Here is a 19558-nt window from a genome sequence, read left to right as displayed (position 1 = left end):
TTCTTCCTAATGGGGCAAACGGGACAGGAGAAGCTGCAGGATCCAAGGAGTACATTCCCCACGCAAGCCACTCACCATGGGTGATGTTTAGCTCGTTGCCAATGGCTAAGCTCCAGACTTTGCCTCTCACGCTGGGAGGGATTCCCTGCCACCACAGATCTCGAACTTTTCTAGAGCACCACCTGCACAAAAACGGAAACGTGAGCTTATCACTTCGTTTTTTTTTTTTTTTTGAGGAAGATGAGCCCTGAACTAACATCCACCACCAATCCTCCTCTTTTTGCTGAGGAAGACTGGCCCTGAGCTAACATCCATGCCCATCTTCCTCTATTTTACATGTGGGATGCCCACCACAGCATAGCTTGATAAGTGATGTGTAGGTCTGCACCTGGGATCCGAACCAGCAAACCCCAGGCCACCAAAGTGGAGTATGCAAACTTAACCGCTGCATCACCAGGCCGGCCCCTATAACTGTTTTCAATGAAGAAATATCTGTCCACCCGTGTGCCTGGCCCCAAACCGCAGGAGTGGGGGATGCACAGTTGTGTGTCACAGTCTCCACCACAAGGAGCTTACAGTCCAGTGTTCCAGAGATCAGGAGATCAACAACCGCCTTCCACTGGGCAACTACTGTGACAGGTGTGCCAAAGGTGCTGCATACACAGGGAGGGGCACCACACACCAGAGGGCCCGGGGCACTATTCTGGAGCCAATTTAAGCAGACGAAGGACGGGAAGGACTTTCTCAGCAGGAAGCACAGCAACAAGAAATAACAATAACCTGGCCTGCTACAGGAACTGCAAATAGCTGGGGATCGTGCAGCAGGTGCCAGGAGCCCCCACGCAGAGCTGCAGGTGAAGGGTAGACACCGGGGGCCTCGGGAGGGAAGCCCCAAGAGCACAGCCACCCAGTGCACTGCTGCACAGAGGGGAAGCACTCAGATAAGGAGGGCCAAACTCGAGGGGCGGAGGAGAACTCTGATTGCGCAGAACATTCTGAACTGCACGAAGGTGATGAAGTCTGCTGGTCACAATGAACAGCCAACAGACTGGGACAGATGTAACGGTGCCACACACTCCCCTGGTGCTTCTCAGTGCCGCAGAGTGGGGAGAACACGGGCTGAGGCTGCAGAAACCAGCTCTGCACCCCGATTCCACCCTTCCCTGTGGAACCTGGAGCAAATTACTTCTCCTCTCTGAGCCGGGATCCTCCTCTCTAACTTCAAGACGATGAAACCTTCCCCTGAAGGGCCGCTGTGACAACTAAGTCGGATACAGCACAGGGGCAGCCGGCGCCCAGCTGCTGCATTCGGTGACAGCTGTCTTCTGCGTGGTGCATCTGGACCACACCAAGCATCAGCCAGCGCAGGAGCGACCAGGGGTGGGGGCTGCAGCCACACAGGAGGACAGCCCAAGGGTTCTGGGGACCTCGACCCTTGGAACTGGGTCCATTTTGAGGAGAAGTTTTTCCTCACCATGTCCAGCCTATTAAGGACACTATCCAGAAAAGCAGGCTCTGGGAACAGCTTGTTTTCCTAGTGAAGATACTCAACAGGGCTGTCTGACCCCCCTGTAAGGAGCCTGAGGGACACCCAGGTAAGTGCCAGAAGCAAGTCTCCAACATCCTGACATACAGTTCAGGCGGAAAGGGACAAGGACAAAAGCAAAACTGGCATCCAAGCTCCCCAGCAAGTCGTGTGATGCAGGGAGGCCCGAAAGAGCTGTGGCCTCTGTGAAGGGCCTGGTGCTGACGCTGCCCACACGCTGCCCCTCCCCATTCTGCGGCCTCTGTGAAGGGCCTGGCGCTGACGCCTGCCCACACGCTGCCCCTCCCCTTTCTGCAGATGCAGCAAGAAAAGACCTACAGCTGCCCCTTAGATGGAAAGACGTCAGCAGCTGCCAGACTCTGCTGGACGTTGTCATCAAAGAAGACACAGTGCCCACCCTCAGGAAGAGGACAATGGAAGCCTGAGCAGATGGATGCAGTGCACCCGAGGGAGTCTTCCACAGGCACCTGGGCAGCACGTCTTCCCCAAGGAAGACTGCGCTTTAGAGAGCGAAGAGCTAGCTGGATGAGGAACTAGAGGGCAAGAGCATTCTAGGCAGAGGGAAAGGAACAAGCAAAGGCCCTGGGGCTCCCTAAGGAGAGAGCTCCACCCAAGCGAAGGAGAGACGAAAGGTGAGGCTGCCGAGAAAGAGACAGGCTATCTCATAAAGGCCGCGTCAGCTAAGCTAAGGAATTCAAATTTTACACTGAGAGTCACAAGAAGTTACTGAAATTTTAAGCAGGGAAGAGACGGACTCAGGCTTTAGGAGATCCCTCTGGCTGCTGAGAAGATGATTTGGAAGGGGTGAGAGAGGGCGGCTGTCACAGTACACAGGCAAGGAATGACGAGGGTGGAGTCAGAGCAGGGAGAAGGGAGACTGTGCAACTTTAACTTATTTGGTAATTTCACTGAAGGCTGTGATATGAGCTACAATTAAGACAGCTGCTTCCTACAGATACCAGAAATAAATGATTTACAGTCCAGCAGGGCCCCTTATGTCACAGCTTACATTGTTTCCCAGTTAGGCAAAATCTCGTTATTCCAAGTGAGGACAGCATTTCCAATGCTTTCTTCTAATCTGCATCTTTCTTCCAGCTGCTTTTTCCTCCGCTGGGCTTCTTTCAGCTCTAGAAATCGCAATTAAAAACAAGAAGAAAACATCTACTAACCGATATCTACCATTTTCAAGCTAGGTGACTTTTCTCAAAGAATCATGACGCACAAACACCAGGAAAATGGCACAGAGGTAGAGCAGTGAAACTTCACCTCCCAAGACGCGTTTCATACCTTACGGAGTTTAGAATGCATTACCCATCTGTCAGTAAGCTTTTAAAGTACAACATACATACAGAAAAGTATACAAAGAAAAACACAACTCAATTATCACAAAATAGACAAACCCAGGAAACTACCACCCCAGTCAAGAAACAGACCCTAACCAGAACAGCAGAAGCCCCACTTGTGCTCCCTCCACCCAGTTCCCTTCCCAGTGTAGCCTCTATCTTCATCTCTAACAGCCTGAGCATAACTCTTAGTGGACAAGTAGCAACTCTGCGAAATATCATGCATTTTCATTTACATATATTTTTGTATTTTTTTTATTGTGGTAAAATCCACAAAACACAAAATTTACCATTTTAACCATTATTAAATATACAATTCAGTGGCTTTAGCACATTCACATTGCAGGGCCGCCATCCCCACCATCCATCTCTAGAACTTTTTCATCTTCCCAACTGAAACTCTGTGCCTATTAACCACGACCTCCCCATCCCCCCTCCCCCAGCCCCTGGTCCCCACCATTCTACTGTCTGTCTCCATGAATCTGACTATTCTGGGGGCCTCATAAGTGGAATCATACAATATCGGTCCTTTTGTGACTGGCTTATTTCACTGAGCATAACGTCCTCAATGTTCATCCAGGTTGCAGCATGTGTTAGAATTTCCTTCCTTTTTAAGAGGCTGAATAATATTTCATTGCATGGAAATACCACATTTTGTTTATTACACATACTTTTTGAACATCCTAGAATCATAGAGTTTTTAGGCATTGCGAGGGAATTTTTATCAAACCGCAGGACATCTTCCTGTAACTAAGGAAGACCGAGCCCAGAAGGCTGACGCTTTCTCCAGGCTAGTAATTTTATCCTATAGTCTCTTTCCTCACGTAAATTCAAAGTGTTGTTACCCTGACTAAATTACCAGGAATGGATACTAGAAGCATACATTTTTGATGGAAAATTATACATTTCAAAAGATTAAAGCATTCACCAAAGTTCAGGTTCTAAAGCTGCAAAAGGTAAAGAGAAAATATCCGGAAAGACAGAAAACCTTGTGCTGCCTTACATAACCCAACACGTGTGGATTCCATTACCTCGTTTTTTGGCCTGAACCACCATTTCTTCATACTGCTGTCTGTGTTTCTGAGCTTCTTCGGCTGGCTTAGCCGGGAGATTTCTTGATACAAAACAAATGATTTTTCACCATTACAAATATCAAGTAAGTCTCTGAGAAACAAAACTTGAAGCATCATTTACTAAAAAATGAAAAGCTCAAAGACCAAAAACTATGTTTGTTAAGATGACAAAAACACAGTTCTTTCATAAACTACAAGTATTTTCTTACAAAAGTAAAATAAACTCGTAAAAAATTTCAAGTATTAGTAGAAAGAAGAAAATAACAATTACACATTTACAACTACCCAATTACCCATAATTCCAATAGAGAGAAACACTTAATCTCTTGGTGTTTTTTCACCCCACTCTCCAAAGAAACTTTGATTTAACCACAATGCACTAATAATTGTCCACAGTTATCCTTAAAGCAGGGACCCTACTGGCACATATTACATACATGGATGAATACTTTTCCTGGCCAGTTCCTTTTTCGGTTGAGGAAGATTCACCCTGAGGTAACATCTGTTGGCAATCTTGCTTTTGGTTTAATGTGAGCCACCGCCACAGCATGGCCACCGACAGACAAGTGGTGTAGGTCCACACCTGGGAAGTGAACCCAGGCCACCAAAGCAGAGCACACGGAACTTAATCGCTCGGATACCAGGGCCGGCCCCGGCCAGTGTTCTTAAATGAGCAGCTTTCATGTTAGCTGTGCAGCTCATCTGTTTTGTTTCTTCACACACAAATTTATACCGTAGTTCTAAGCATCTAAATATGGCATGCAACTTCAAATCTTGTTAAAAAAATAAAATGCATGCTCTCTTTGAGAAACATGCTGGTGAATTTGCTGGCCCTTGAAAACTGGGAGGGTGGCAAGGTCTGGGTGCTTGTGCTCCTCACACAGTGTAACCCACCCTCCCCTGGATGCTCTGAATGACTGTCGTTCGCTACAGGGGAACAGGGCACAATTCCCCAGTCCACATTTCAGAGCGCATTACAAGGACTGGACCTCACAGGGTGGTCCAAATCTCCATCTACCTTTTTAACCCTCCATTTCAGGTTTCTCTCCTATCTACCCACTCATCTACAATTTCTAAGGACCAAGAATTAACAGCAGAAGACACATTTCTTCTTTAGATTTTACCAATTTTAAATTTCAGGGCTAGCAGGGACCTTTGGGATTCTAGCACAATGTTTTAGTCTTTTTTTTCCCTAAAGCAGTGGAATCTTTTGATTCAAACACAATGTTTTATCGAAACTCAATACTTAAAAAGAGGTAAGCTTTCGTTTGGTATGAAGGAGCAATCTCTTTACCCCACTAAGGTCTCCAAACACAATCTGTAAATCAGCCATCTAAATCCACTTCCTCAGCACACAGAGGAGGGACTTGCTACGATCACCCAGACTGTTTCCTGCAGATCCCAATCCCCCCGGGAGGCTGGGCCAGGAACTGTTCCACAACACGGATGCCTCCAGAACGCCCAGTCTAAAGCAGACTTCCTGGTGTTGCTTGTAGTTGCAAGCCAGTCTATAAGTTACAATACCTACTTAAATATTTTTAAATGCTAAATTAAAATAAAAAATCATTAGTTGTTTACATCATTATGGAACACACACAGATACAGGGAATAAAGAGGAACTCAACATTTTTAGTAAGTGACGGCTTACTACACTGCTTCCCTCTTGTGACCCTAGTTGTTTTCTCATGACAAGGGGATTAGCAAATTGTACTCATCCACTAAAGCAAACATCTCTGTAGATCCTTCTCAAGACTCACGCTGGTCTGTCTTCCAGGATGAGTGCGGTGGTGGAAAGTGGCTCAAAATCAAGATTCTTCCTCACATTCTGCTTTGGAGACGGTGGCTTGCTGGGTCGTCCAGCCTTGTCTTCATATTCCTAGGACAAAGAAACGACGGATAACGCTGGGCCTGGCCAATTCTGATATTACGAAGCCCTTCTGAAAGCAATAAAGTTGTTTAGTCATAAAGTCTTTTAGGTTGATTTTGAAGATGATACACGGAAGATATTTCTTGCTATTCAGAAGGAAAAACTGCCAATGAAAGAAAGGGATCCCACAGCTCAGCAATTCATCACTTTATTATATGCCATCACTTTATTATATGAGGACTGGGGGCTGCCTATATTGGTGGGGAAGTCACTAAGGATCTCAACATCCTAGCTGCCCCTTTATAAGGGCCCAAGAATACTATCTCAGGTCTCCTATGCTTCTCCTGGGGAAGTGGCAAAGGATGTTTTTCCTGTCCTCTGGACAACGTAAATTTTAACTGATTACTGCAGTGGCCACGAGGATGCTCAGAGCCAGAGCTTCAGCCAATTCTAGCATTCATCTGAGCCCCCCCAACTTCATCTCCTGTACCCACTCCCATCCTAAACTTCTAATCCGTTTCCTTTTATCCCATGGAATTTTATGTATTTTGTTAGCCCTTCAAATCTTTTCTGAAATGAGGAAGGGGTTAAAAACCTTTCCCATGAGGATGATTAAAGCTGTTTCATTTTCTTAAACCAGAAACATCAAAACAGAAATTCTTTAACATCTCTGTATGAAGCCATCGCTATAAGCTGTTGCATAAATAATTGTGCCATTCCCTGGAAAGCTAAGAGCAGCCTCCACACTACCAGGTCACTAATTTGTCCCATGGACGGCAATCAGGAAAGCTCAGTCACACCTGGTGACCCACATTCCAAAGACCCAAACAGAAGAGTTCAGGAGAGCCAAGCAAGTTGGTGCCAAAGAGTCCAGCTTCTGAAATTATGTGTGTGCGTGTGTGCATGTGCGTGTGTGCCCTGAGCCCCTCTGCAAATTAAAAAAATATATATATATTTTCTTGTTGCCTATTACAGACAAAGCTCTTGGGACCCTCCTTTAGGAGAAGATAACCTAATAGGGAAGACAGGACAAACAAACCAGTGGTTAACCTACGATTTAAACAACCTCTCCAGACAACAGAAGCAGCATCATGAGTAGAACGTGATTTGCTAAATGAATTTTACTGACACTTGCTGCCAAGAGGGGTGTTACTGGTAAAATCATTTAGCAAAAAATTACTTTCTCAGCCAGAAAAATCTATAGAGGTTTCTAAAAAGAGGAAAGGAAAGTTTATTTCCTAAAAAAACAAAGGCTATGAGAAGGGTGTGTGCCAAGAAGCACGTGGGTGGGGCAGTTTCTGTACATCTGGATGCACAAGGTTAGATGTCTTAACACCGTTTACCCTGACACTTAAATGGTTCCACTCAAATACTACAATGACCTCCACATACCCAAGACTGAGAGAACTGACTCGCATTTTCAATTCAAACATCTGAGCACCTGCATGTGCCAGGCACACAGCTGTGACTCAACACAGCACCGGCCCTCAGGAAGCTTCCAATCTAGCACCTGGATGGCAAAATCCTGAAGTTTACAGGAAATACACCAAAAGCTGTATGTGAGAAAGATTCTGAGGCATGCTGCATTTTAACAAGAATTAGTAATTACCACTACTCACTGCCTCTTACTGCTGACCTTGGTCTAGTGAACTATATGCCAAGGCCAGAGATGTTGACCCCCAAAGTTAGAAGCCCCAGAATCTGGACGCCCATTTTCCATTTTCTTTCATGTGCTTTACACATGTTGTCCCACTTCATCCCTGTAACAATCTCTATGGCAAGTGGCACCCCATTTTACAGATAGGGTAACTGAGATTCAAAGGGAAGTGACTTGCGCCTAAGTACACAGCCGGCAGGGGCTGAGCTTGCAGGACTCTCCACTCTGAGCTGGCCCAACCTCTTTTGTGGATATGCTCAAACAAACAGGTGTGGAGTTTGAGAGGGAAAAGGTTGAGTCCCACACCGGTTAAGTGGGGCCTCGGGAGCCAGACAGGTCTGGGAGCAAATTCAGATCCACCACGAACCAGCCATGACTTCCAGCAAAGCACTTACTTAGAATCCCTGAGCCTCATTTCCACATCTGCAAAAAGGGAAGCAGTACCCACCAGAGAGGGCTAAGGAATGGGGAGAGCCTGGTGAGGCAGGGCGCACAGGCCTGGGAGCAGAGGAAGCGTCAATAAAGGGTAGCCCTGGATGCCGATGCTATTCTCTTCTTTTTCCTAAGACCTGAAATAACTGTATAAGGAAAAAAAAAAAGACTCTAGGGCCAAGCTATCAAAGAGCCCTGCAAAGTCTGCAAAAGCTCAGATACGAAAAGGAGTAAAATGAATTAAATGCCTTGATTCATGACCAAAAAGGTCAGACCTCTTCAGTTAGAGCTCAGAAGCTCTACTACTAATAACAAGCGGCAGCAGCTGACATTAACAAGCCAAGCACTTCTTGATGCTTTAGACAGACCAAATTAACTCAATTTCACCTTCACACTAGCCCTCTGAGGGAGGAGATGCCATCATCCCCATGTCACAGATGGAAAGGAGGAGGCCCAGCTGCGCAGTGGAGGAGCTGGGCTCAGAAGGCGAGCATTCTGGCTCTGTCGACACATTTTTCACCAGACTGCCGCCCTCTAGAATCCGTGCCAGCCGCTTGTGGACATGATGCAGAAGTAACAGCTACTCATATTCAGTCCACACAAAGCCTTCAACCACGACAGAAACTCGTAACACTGAAGGAGCTGCAGATGCAGGGCAAATACTTATACTTTAATCGCAGAGAGCACTACATGATTTAAAAAGAAAAAAAAAAAAGAAAAACAGAGGCGGCTTGGCCTGCCCATAGTACTTGAAATCTTAGGGAGAGCCTCTTCAAAACACGAATGGCAGTGGGAATTGTCACAGGTCCTGCTCTGAGCCTCGGTCTCCCACAGCTACGGAGAAATGTCAACAGTAAGCTCATCTTCCAAACCAGACAAACCGACCTTAGAAACAACAAAGAGGACTATTCACTCTAAGGATCCCCTTTTTCGGGGGGGTGGGTGGAAGCAGTGGTTAAAAAGTCCCTGGAAAAACAACTTTCAGCTCTGAATTATCAACATTGGGGTCAGCACGTGATGTGGCAATGGCTAGGGCTTTGGAAGGAAAAAGACCTGAGGCAAGTCATCTTGCGTCTCAGTCTGCCTCAGTTTCCCATCTATAAAACGGTAACAGCTGTGAAGACTATTATCCTGATGAGATGAGGTGATCTATATTAAATGGCTGCCCACTAAAGCGTGAGCCCTTTCTATGTGCCAGGCAAACATCAGAGTCATCCCAGCCTCAGCCCAACTTGTCATTCCAAAGTTTCTTCTCTCCTTGGGACCCTTCTGGGATCAAGTTTTGAAGTCTCTGAGTCTAAACACAACGCCATTCATCAGAAGCCCTGCATGCTAATCGGTATAAATCACCCATTCAAGTGACCGCTACAGACTCCAACGCCCTGTACAACCGGAGAGGGAATTCAGAACAGGGTTCTTCAAAGTTCCAGTGGCAAATCCACTTAAGTGGTCATGGCAGCTTTTTAAAAAAAATCAAACAATAAAAAATATCAGAGTGCACATGGCAAGGAGTTTGTTTCAGTTCTATACCTAGTTTTACCTCCGCACTGAGCCTCAAGTGTCTAACCAGGGAGTCATGTCAAAAGAGTCTGCAAGCCACTAATTTAGAAGCATAGTAGGTCAAAGTCCCTGCCCTGAGTAGTTTACCATGTTTCCTGCTGGGAAGACAAGACCAACATCAATGAGACAGCAGCATAGAAACCTGCTGCACCTAGGCAGGGGCTGAGCTGTGGGCTATGGTCTGATGACCAGCAAAGGGTCAGGAAAAAAGCAGTAACCCAGGGCAGCTGAGCACAGCCTCGGCTCCATGCAGGGGCCACGAGCAAAACAGATTTAGCAGGCAGGAGGAAGAGGGAAAGGGACCACCTGAAAAAGAGGAAGCTCATTTGAGAAGGGACCACAAGGGGCCCAGCTCTGAAGGGCTCACTCTAGTAGGGGCGGTAAGATGCTAGCAGAGGCTAGGAAACCAGGGTAGATAAGGAAAAATGCCATGAGAGGGCAAACCACATGCTGTGAGAGCCCTGAGGACAGGACATCTGTGGCTGGGGGGAATCAAGGAAAGTGTCTCATAAAGGGTGTCACTTGAGTGGAAAAGGACAGGGGAGATCTGGGCTACAAGGCATGAGGGAAAGGCATCCTGACAGCACAAGCAGTGACCGAGAGACACACATGAGCACTTTAAATGAGAACTGATGCTGAGTCAAAGCTGTTCCGCTCTATATTTTATGGCCTCATCAACAAGCTACCTAGAGCTGGTGGGACAAGCCCAGAGAGAACAAAAGCGGGCAGGGGGAATGAGCTAGACTCAGTGCAGAGACAGAAAGTAAACAGTGAGGCGATGAGCCGCTTAGACGCACCTGACGGCAGGGTCTACCTTATGTGTACGATCTAAACAGTGGTAAGGGCAAGGATAAGGGCATTAGACTCTTGAATTAAGAGTATAATTTGCCAGTTAAAAAAGAAAAGAAAAAAAGCCTAATTCAACAGACATTTGTTTTAAGAGGAGGAAGAAGAAAAGATCAAGATTCTCAAACAATGAAAAGAAAGTATTCCTGCTACAGTGACAAGAGGGGTCATCAATGCCACTTACAGAACTGGAAGAGTACAGCAAAGATAGCCAGTTATGCCAACAATCTAGCCAGCAGAAGCCCCCTGGCTTCCTGGAAATGTTTGTTAGCTAGGAGAAGAAAGGGTCATCAGTGAAAACCAGCGCTCAAGTCTCTGACTCAACTGTATACAGTGTCAAGATGAGCCCTCTAAAATAAGCACTAAGGGTTTTGGAGGGATGTCGGGAATAAAGCATAGCAGGTTACCTCATGTGGTACCTATTAAAAGGGTGACATGAACCAACACCAGTGACAGCACAGCAACCACATCTGCACAGGCTGAGGACCCAGGCAGCCTGCAGGGGAAGCACCGGGGGGTGGCAGGCCTGGGTTTGAACCATCCCTGACCATCGCCACCAGCAGTGTGACCTTGAGCACATTCCTCCATCCTTCCAGGCCTGTTTCCTCATCTCTTAAATGAGGAGATTAAATAAGAATGAATTAACATACGACACGTAGCCACAGCAGTGCCCAGAAAATGACAAGGAGGATTACTATCATTGTACTGCTACACAATTACTTTTCACGGTATTTCCCATTAAGACGGGTATTAACAGGGTTGTGGTGAAGACTAAACGAAAGTGCAGAGCCCGGAATACTGCAGCTGGTTTCACACTTTGTCACTTATAACAAGCAATTCTGGAGGAGAGAGGAGCATTCCTTCAGAATTTGGAATGAGACTTGTTTTGCCATTTTTAGTGGGGATGCATGGCTTGTGCAGGTCTTACAAAGGCTCAGCCTTCCAAAAGACAGTCCTAGTGACCGCTCAGGCTTGATCTCACAGCAGGAGGGACCCCCTTAGAACCCCTGAGGCCTCCTCATACTTCAGTTCTCTAATCCACATTCCCCGCAGTATTTTCCCAGAAAGCATTGTCTAAGTTACAGGAAACGTTGGCATCTGGGAAAACTACTCTCAGGAGGCCTTTTCTAATTGTCCTATTCCTTACAAGACACCTAGAACACAAAAGTTAACCTGTGAACCGGTGAATGAAACGTATTAAAACTGAGCCGGGGGTGTAACACGCCTGGTTGCTGCTGCAATCTGACCACCCTATTTGGACCTAGAGGAACAGGGTGCAGGCTGATCTTCACACAAAGGCTTCCCCAGCACCGCGGGCGAGGCCGTTCTGGCCTCTAGAAGGGGGCCTGGCCTGGACTGACCTGAATCTGAAAAGAGGAGGCAATCACATTTTGGCGATAACAATTAGGACTCAAGGTCGCGCGGGCTCTCTCTGTCTCTCACTGTGCCGATCAACCTGAATGCTGTTAGAAAATCATACGGAATCACAGACACAAAGAATGGCAGGAGGAGAAAGGCGCAGCACGACGGCCACATGCAAGCTCCGGCTCGTCGGAACAGACATATGTGACACACATGCACCCGGGCACACCCACGGAGGGCCCCCTCCAGGCCGGCGGCAGGCCCCTCGGAGGGCGCGGGCGGCGGCCCCACTCACCATGAACGCCGCGGGGCTCAGAGGCGCGCGGCCGGCGGCTCCATGCCCCAGCGAGCGAGCGGGGCTCCCGGCCGGGCCTCGGGCGGCGGCTGCGGCGGCTCCGGCGGCTCTGGCGCGGGCGGGGGCGGCAGGCCGCTCAATCGCGCGCAGATGCCGCGCCGCCGATCCGCATGCTCCGGCTCGGCGCGTCAGGCCTGGCTCGCAAGGACCCTGGGCGGCGGGGAGGGGAGACCCCTGCTCCCCGAGGTCCTGGGCTTTGACTGGCCGGCAGCTAGAGGAGGTCGCGGCGCCCTCTCTACGTCGGAGCGTGGCGGTGGAATTCCACCCCCGGTTACACTGGGCCGGCCTGAGTGCTCACACTAAGCAAGTTATGCCGCGTCCTCAGCACGCAGACATCATGCTGGACAATGTGCATTCCAAGACGGAAGCAGCCAACACCAAACGTACGGCAAAGCTCTGCTTTGTAAGACTTTTTAAAATAAGAAATGTATATCACCAAAAGGAACTAGGTAAAAATGTTAACACTAGTAACCTCTGGGCAGTGGGGTGATTCTGAGCAATTTTTACTCTCTTCTTTATACTCTACTGTGGCTCGTGTTTTCTACAATAACATTAGTTCAAGCAAAATGTCAGGGTACACACAAAAATACACATTGATAGAAATAGGACTAGTGATTGCTTCAGGGGATTGACTGGGGAGGGGCAGTAGAAACTGCAGGGTGACGATGTTAGCTTGACGTGCATTCATCAAAACGAACTGAACAGTACATTTCAGATGAGAACACCCACTGTTTGTAAATTATACCTCAATTTAAAAAAAATCTTTAAAATCTGAATAGGGTCAAAATTATTCCTGGTCTGCCCATGGGTCCAACGTCCAAAGGCTAACACATCCAGCCTGAGACAATACAAGATTCTCCTTCCACGATGCAGAAGGCCCATGAGCACCAGGCTTTGCCCAGCTGGTTTTCTGGATGACAGCGTTACCAAATTACCACCAGAAACTTCTTCACTCAGAAGAAGCCTATCATGTCCATCAGGCTGTAATCAAAAAGACAGAAAATGACAGGTGACAGCAAGTATGTGAAGAAATTGGAATTTTCATAAGCCACTGATGGATGCAGCTATTTTGGAAAAGAGTTTGGCCGCTTCTTATATAGTTCACCTACCACACTTCTAGGAAGCGACCCAAGAGAAATAGAAAAACAGGTCCACAGAAACGCTTGCACGCAAATATTCATAGCAGTGCTATTCATAACAGTCCAACACCAAAACAGTCCAAAAGTCCATCAAACAAGGAATGGCGAACAGCACCGACACAGCGATGAGCAGGAAGAAACTAGTGATGTGCGCTACTCCAGGGGTGAATCTCAAAACACTACCCTACGTGGAAGATGCCAGACAAAAGATAATTTGCATGATTCCACTTAGACAAAATTTCTTTAAAAGGCAAATCTCTAGAGAGAAAGCCTGTCAGCGTTTGCCTGGAGCTGGAGGTGGGACCTGAGATCCACTGCAAAGTGTCATGAGGGAACTTTTTTGAGTGATGAAAATATTCTAAAACTGGATTGCAGTTATAGTTGCATAACTCTATAAATTTATTTTAAAAATCACTGAACACATGACTTTTATGAGTGAATTTTATGGTATAATAATTAAACCTCAATAAAGCTGTTTTTGAAAAGTAATAGGATAAAAGGGGAGAAGTCGATGCTGGCTGGAAGAATTAGGGAAAGCCTTATTAAGAAGAATTATTCAAAAATTTGGAAATAAGAGAAAAGCATGGGGGGATGTCCTTTCAATTCACACCTGGGCATTTTTAACATGCCTGCCTGAAGTTTATTTAATTCTCTAGGAGAACATGCCTATGCTATTTATTACTCGATTAGAGCCCAGAAACTGTGAAGTGACATATTAACTTGCGAATTTATGTCCAATAGGAAAGATTACTCTAAAGATTATGTTTTCTTGTCCCCACGAGTTTGTTTGTTTAAATCTAACCTAGCAATCTTATTCTAATTTTTTCTTGTTTTTATGTCTATAAAAACCTAGTTCTTCAAGTGCCCTTGGAATCAATTTTACCATTTAACTCATCTCAATGTGTTAAATGAATCTTTGACCCATGGTCGTTAAAAAAAGAAAAGGCAAATGTCATTTAAAAAATGGTAAAATAACTTTTATATTAAGAGAATAAAGGGACAAATAACTAAGGGCAATACACAAACCTGACGGGATCCTGGCTCACAAAGAACAGCTTGGTGCGACTGGGGAAAGGAGAGCATGGTCAGGTCACGGACACGGTCACGGTCAGACGCTATTCCGGAATTACTGGTAACATTCTTAGATGTGATAACGGCTCCATGGTTATGTAGGAGAATGTCTTTAGTCTGAAGAGCTGTATGCTGACATATTCAGGGATAAGATATCATGGTATCTGCAACTTACTTTCAAATGGTTCCATTTTTAAAAATCAGAAACAGGCACAATAAAATGAAAATGGCAAAATGGCAACAATTATTCAATCTAAGTGGAGCACATATGAGTGTTCATTAAATCATTCTTTGAATCTTTCTGTGGACTTGAAATGTTTCTTCACAAAGGGAAACACTGGTAAGAATGCTGGTGACAGATCTTTCAGGCCTCATCTTAAATAACCATCCCCACACCACTTCCTGCCCGTCTAAACTACAGCAAAGCCCAGTTATTCTCTCTCCTAGCATCAGGTCCTGTTTCCTCATAGCACTTAATCACCACTTGTAATTACAGGATTATTTGATTAATATTTATTTCCCTCAAGGGACTGTAAAACCTCTGAGAGAAGGGACTTCAGTGGTCTTCTCACCACTGAAGGCTAACAAGGCACATGGCACAGAGGAGACACTCGGCATTGTGGAATCCATCATTTTTCCTTCCTTCCACCCATCCATCCATCCAACAAGCACTTCCGGTGCTCGGCCTGGCCTTAGGAATGAAGATGAACAAAGTCCCTGCCAGAGTTGCTCACAGACCAGCAGACAGATAATTATACTACATGGGTGGTGCTTGGGTGCTATGACTGAGAGAAAACTCTGAGGTTTCCAGGAGCCCCAGGAGGCAGTTGACCCAGCCTGAGGGGTTACTGGTGACTTTCCGAAAGCAATTCCTGCAGCTAGCAGAGAGCTCACACTGTGAAGCTCCATTCTCACAGAGAGGAGTGGGTTCTTAGCCCCTTCACACCTCCTACCAACACCTACTGCCACACACACCAGAAGTCAGCCAACCTGAGCCTACGGGCTCACTAAATTTAAATGAGAGAGATACACATTAAGCATGTGTTAAATATGCATTAAGATATGCTTACCAAAACACATTGCTTATCTCTTCCAGCAGGTTGTAACCTGCAAGTTACTTTAACAGTAGTTTCTATCACGTATTTTAGAACTGAATACTGTTTACAAAGTTTTAACTATATATTATACCATGTGATGACTTGGTTAACTTTTACTAAATTTTGAAACTTAAAGCAAAAATTAACAGAGCCTTTTCTCCATCTCAGTCTGGCATTAGATTTCAAGTCTATCTTAATCTACCTGTAAAGAATTTTTCCTCTTGAAGTTTTCCTTTTTTTTTTAAAGACTGGTACCTGAGGGGGCTGGCCCCGTGGCCGAGTGGTTAAGTTCGTGTGCTCCGCTTTGGTGGCCCAGGGTTTCACCAGTTTGAATCCTGGGTGCGGACATGGTGCCGCTCACCAGGCCATGCTTAGGTGGCATCCCACAGGCCACAACTAGAAGGACCTACAAGTACAAATACACAACTTTTTACGGGGGGCCTTTGGGAGAAAAAGGAAAAATAAAAATTTTTTTTTAAAGTTAGCTCAAACAACTGTGCCAATCTTCTTTTTTTTTTTTCTGGTTTTTTTCTCCCCAAATCCCCCCAATACATAGTTGCATATTTTTTAGTTGTGGTTCCTTCTAGTTGTGGCATGTGGGATGCCACCTCAGCATGGCCTAGATGAGCGGTGCCATGTCTGCACCCAGGATCCAAACCAGTGAAAACCTGGGCCACGGAACCGGAGCACACGAACTTAACCACTCGGCAACGGGGCTGGTCCCCTCCCCAAGTTTTCTGAGTTAACCAGAGCTCATTCCATACAGGCTTCCTGTATTTCCACCAGCATACTAGATTTATATGCTCATCTGATTAATCTGTCACACCGCTGTCTCTACCCTTTGAGGTCAAGGAGGTAAGACTGGCTCATTCGTCCACTATAGCATCCTGGCAGACAGACTGACAAACCCAACCTCGCTACAGACCACTGGTTTCCATAGGGGTCAGAAGGTTACTGAAGGAACAACTTCAGTGCCCCGTCTAGGAGACCGGTTAATTAAATCATGACACAGCTGCACAAAAGACCATTACTTACTGAGTAAATGAGATCACAGAAAAGTATTTAAGGATATGGGATAATGCCTACATTGTCAAAGAAATAAGAAGAAAACAGTCCACAAAGTAGTATGTTTTGAAATTTCGACACTCATTTATCCTTTTAACAAATACGTATTAACCATCCACTAAGCTGGATACTATTCTAGGCGCTGGAGATAAAGCGATTGACAAGCAAACGAGGTCTGGGCCTTCCTCTCACGAATATACATTCTAGAAGCGGTTGAGAGGCAGTGATACAGAAGCAAACAAACAGGCAAGAATTTAAGGTGGAAAAAATACCCGAGAGTCCTGTGACAGAGTGATGACCAATGGGGGAATGGTGAGTGGTCTTTCAGACTGGATGGTCAGGGAGAAGCTCCTAGAAGACACCGTCTCAGAGAGAGCATCTGAGCTGAGACCTGACAACAAGCAGTGTCATTCAATCCTAACAATCCCACAAGGTAGGGACTGTGCTAGGCTGAATAATGGCCCCCCATGTCTTAATCCTGGGGAACTGTGGTTGTTGCCTTATGTGGCAGAAGGGACTCTGCAGATGTGATTAATGTTATGGACCTTGAGAGGAGGAGATTATCCTGGATTATCTGGGCAGCCCCAAAATAATCACAATTGTCCTTAAAAGATGGAAGCAGAGGGAGATGTGACTACAGAAAGGGAAGTCAATGTGTCAACGGAAACAGAGACCAGAGTGATGCAGTCACAAGCCAAGGAATGCCAGCAGCCTCTAGAAGCTGCAAGAGAAGGAACAGATTCTCTCCTGAAACCTCTCGAAAGACCAGCTCTGCCAACACCTTGATTTTAGTCTGGAGGACTTAGGAGAACAAACTTGTATTATTTTGAGCCACCAAGTTTGCGGTAACTTGTTACAGCAGCAACAGGAACTAATACAAGTATTATGAGCATCATCTCCCTCCACTTCTTTTTTCCCCAGATACAGCAACTGAGGCTGAGTAAGTTTCCTAGTTAAATTACAGATGGTAAGTGGGAGGGTGGGATTTGAACCCAGGCAGTCTGACTCCAGAGCCACTTTCTGTCAACTCTTCTGATACCTGGCCTCTGAATTAAGATTTCCATTTCCTAAATTAAAAGTTAAATAGTGCTCCCTTCATGGCCCTAAGGCCACATTATCTATCAGACACAAGCATAAGACCAAGGAACGAATGCAACGCTTGCCAATTAATACAGGAAATACCGTGGAGTTTCTAGTGCCTATGAGAAAACTCGATCCAAAGTGCTTCCATACACCGACGAGATGTTTTTAAGTTCTATTCCGAGTTCAACTTAGAAACGTAACTTAAAGGAAGGTGTGGAAATAGCCTTACTCTCCTCAGGTCTGATGTTTCTCAAAGTCCTATGCAGTTGCTTGGGAAGGGGAACAGGATATACTACCCCAAAATATGCCACTTCGGCATACTGATTATTTTGAATTAAAGTTACTTGAGAAACAGCCGGTGCAAGGGCATTCTGACCGTCCTTTACCCCTCTGAAAGCAGGAGATAACTCTCCCATGTGAAAGGTACCCTCCCTGCACTAGGAGGGTAGAAGGCATCCTTATCACCAGAGATAGAGAATTTAGGGCCAAGACGGCTATATAAAAAACCTTGTTACTTCATTAATTTACTACCCCAAACCCCCTTTGTCTTGTCAAATTTTCACATATTTATTGTTTCCTCTAAAAGGTATAAAAGCTTCCTGCTTTGGTCACTTCTTTGAGTCTCATATTTTTATGGGGATCCTGTACGTTCAAAATTCTTCAAGTTATGTGTTCAGCAAGTTTCCTGGGTATCTAGTGAGTACATACCAGAGAGAAGCTGCACAACTCACCTGGCCTATGATTCCACCATATAAACGTATTTATGCAGGTGAAATTGATATGTATGTGACCTGGCTCCCGCAAAGGCCTGGGAGAGTAAGCACCAAACTGTCAAAGATTCCAACCAGGAAGGGGCTGTGCAGTCTTGGGGTGAAGAGGGCTTTCCTGTTTTAATCTGCCCTCATCTATCATCTGAGTATTTTCCAGGTATTTTTTCATGAACTATTTTTATAACTTAAAAAAAATTTTTTTAAGCCATTTCAAATGGAATCCTAGATTCATGGTGTCAACTGCAATTTCCAAACCACACTAACCATTCCTGCAGCAGTTTTTTTGTTTTGTTTTGTTTTTTACTGTATCCACCCATGAGAGTGAAGGTGTGGCCACGAAGGGAGACCAGAACAAGAGAAGCCACGGGCCTTTACTGAGCTCCCACTGAACGCCGACTGCTATGGCAGGAGCGTCCCGCACTTTACCTTACTTGACCCTCACGAACACAGGCAAGGGGGACACTATCTTTGCAGAGGAGAAGACCGAAGTTCAGACAGGCGAAGTTGCTGGCCTCAGACCACAGAACGGCCTGTGAACGACAGAACCGAGAGGCACACTCAGGGCTCTCAGACCCCAAGGTCAGAGTCCCTCCCTGGCCCCCTGCCTTCCGAAGCCCAAGACCCCTCTGACCCAGCACTGCCAGAGGTCCCAGTGAAAATGTGTGAAAGAACAAACGTGTGTTTCCTGTTCGCAAATTCCTATTTCTTCCTGGGAGCCACACGTGTCAGACTGAAAGTGTGTCCCGAACACTGCCCTCTCAGACCGAGGGGGAATTTGTCACTTCCACATGAAGAATATAAGCAAACCTTAAGAAGCACTATGCATAGAATTTCAGTTTATATTGTTTACAAGCATCTGAGGCAGAAGAGTTACATTTCTCAGAATAAATTAACTGTTACCATGACAACAGTAGGAGACAATCTGTCCAGTGAATAAAAACAAAGTTCAAATTAAAACAACCACACTGTCACTTCCCCTGCAGAAACTTCAGATCACTTCCCTTTTCCCCTCTTTTCCAGAAAGGCATCAAGTAGAAGTTTGATATACAATTAACCTGCTGCCTCTCTACAACTCAAAATTAATGGGGCTCAGACACTTGGTGAAATAATCTCCTGACAGGCTCACCCTCCACCAAAAGGCCCCAGTCCCCCACACGTGCCGTCCACCACCCTGACAACCCAAAACTTCCAGAACAGGCTCAGCTTTCTACTCTGGGTCACCATCAGCTGTATAATGTTTCCCTTTTTGCTCTGGCCTCTAGGAAGCATTGTGTCAAATTTGTAGTGTCCCT

General features: G+C 45.9%; 1 protein-coding gene across 10 annotated transcripts in view; it reads right to left on the bottom strand.

Moving 5' to 3' along the window:
* The window catches only part of TBC1D14 (TBC1 domain family member 14), a 103116-nt gene that overhangs the window by 27901 nt on the left and 55657 nt on the right, over positions 1–19558 (bottom strand). For 9 of the 10 annotated variants that reach the window (XR_011437250.1, XR_011437249.1, XR_011437251.1 and 6 more), the window contains 4 exons: positions 5720–5838; positions 3921–4003; positions 2556–2673; positions 76–182 (listed from right to left, as the gene is read on the bottom strand). Coding sequence is in view for 7 of the 10 variants with exons in the window: in XM_001499966.7 (XP_001500016.3) it covers positions 76–182; positions 2556–2673; positions 3921–4003; positions 5720–5838 (427 nt within the window). In the remaining 3 variants the exon portion in view is untranslated. Of the gene's footprint in view, positions 1–75; positions 183–2555; positions 2674–3920; positions 4004–5719; positions 5839–11981; positions 12421–19558 lie in introns of those variants that run through there. The other variant, XM_005608907.4, reaches the window with a different exon arrangement.

The sequence above is a fragment of the Equus caballus genome, chromosome 3 (genome assembly GCF_041296265.1).
Source record: "Equus caballus isolate H_3958 breed thoroughbred chromosome 3, TB-T2T, whole genome shotgun sequence".
NCBI lineage: Eukaryota > Metazoa > Chordata > Mammalia > Perissodactyla > Equidae > Equus > Equus caballus.
This window is presented reverse-complemented; position numbering and strand designations above follow the sequence as displayed.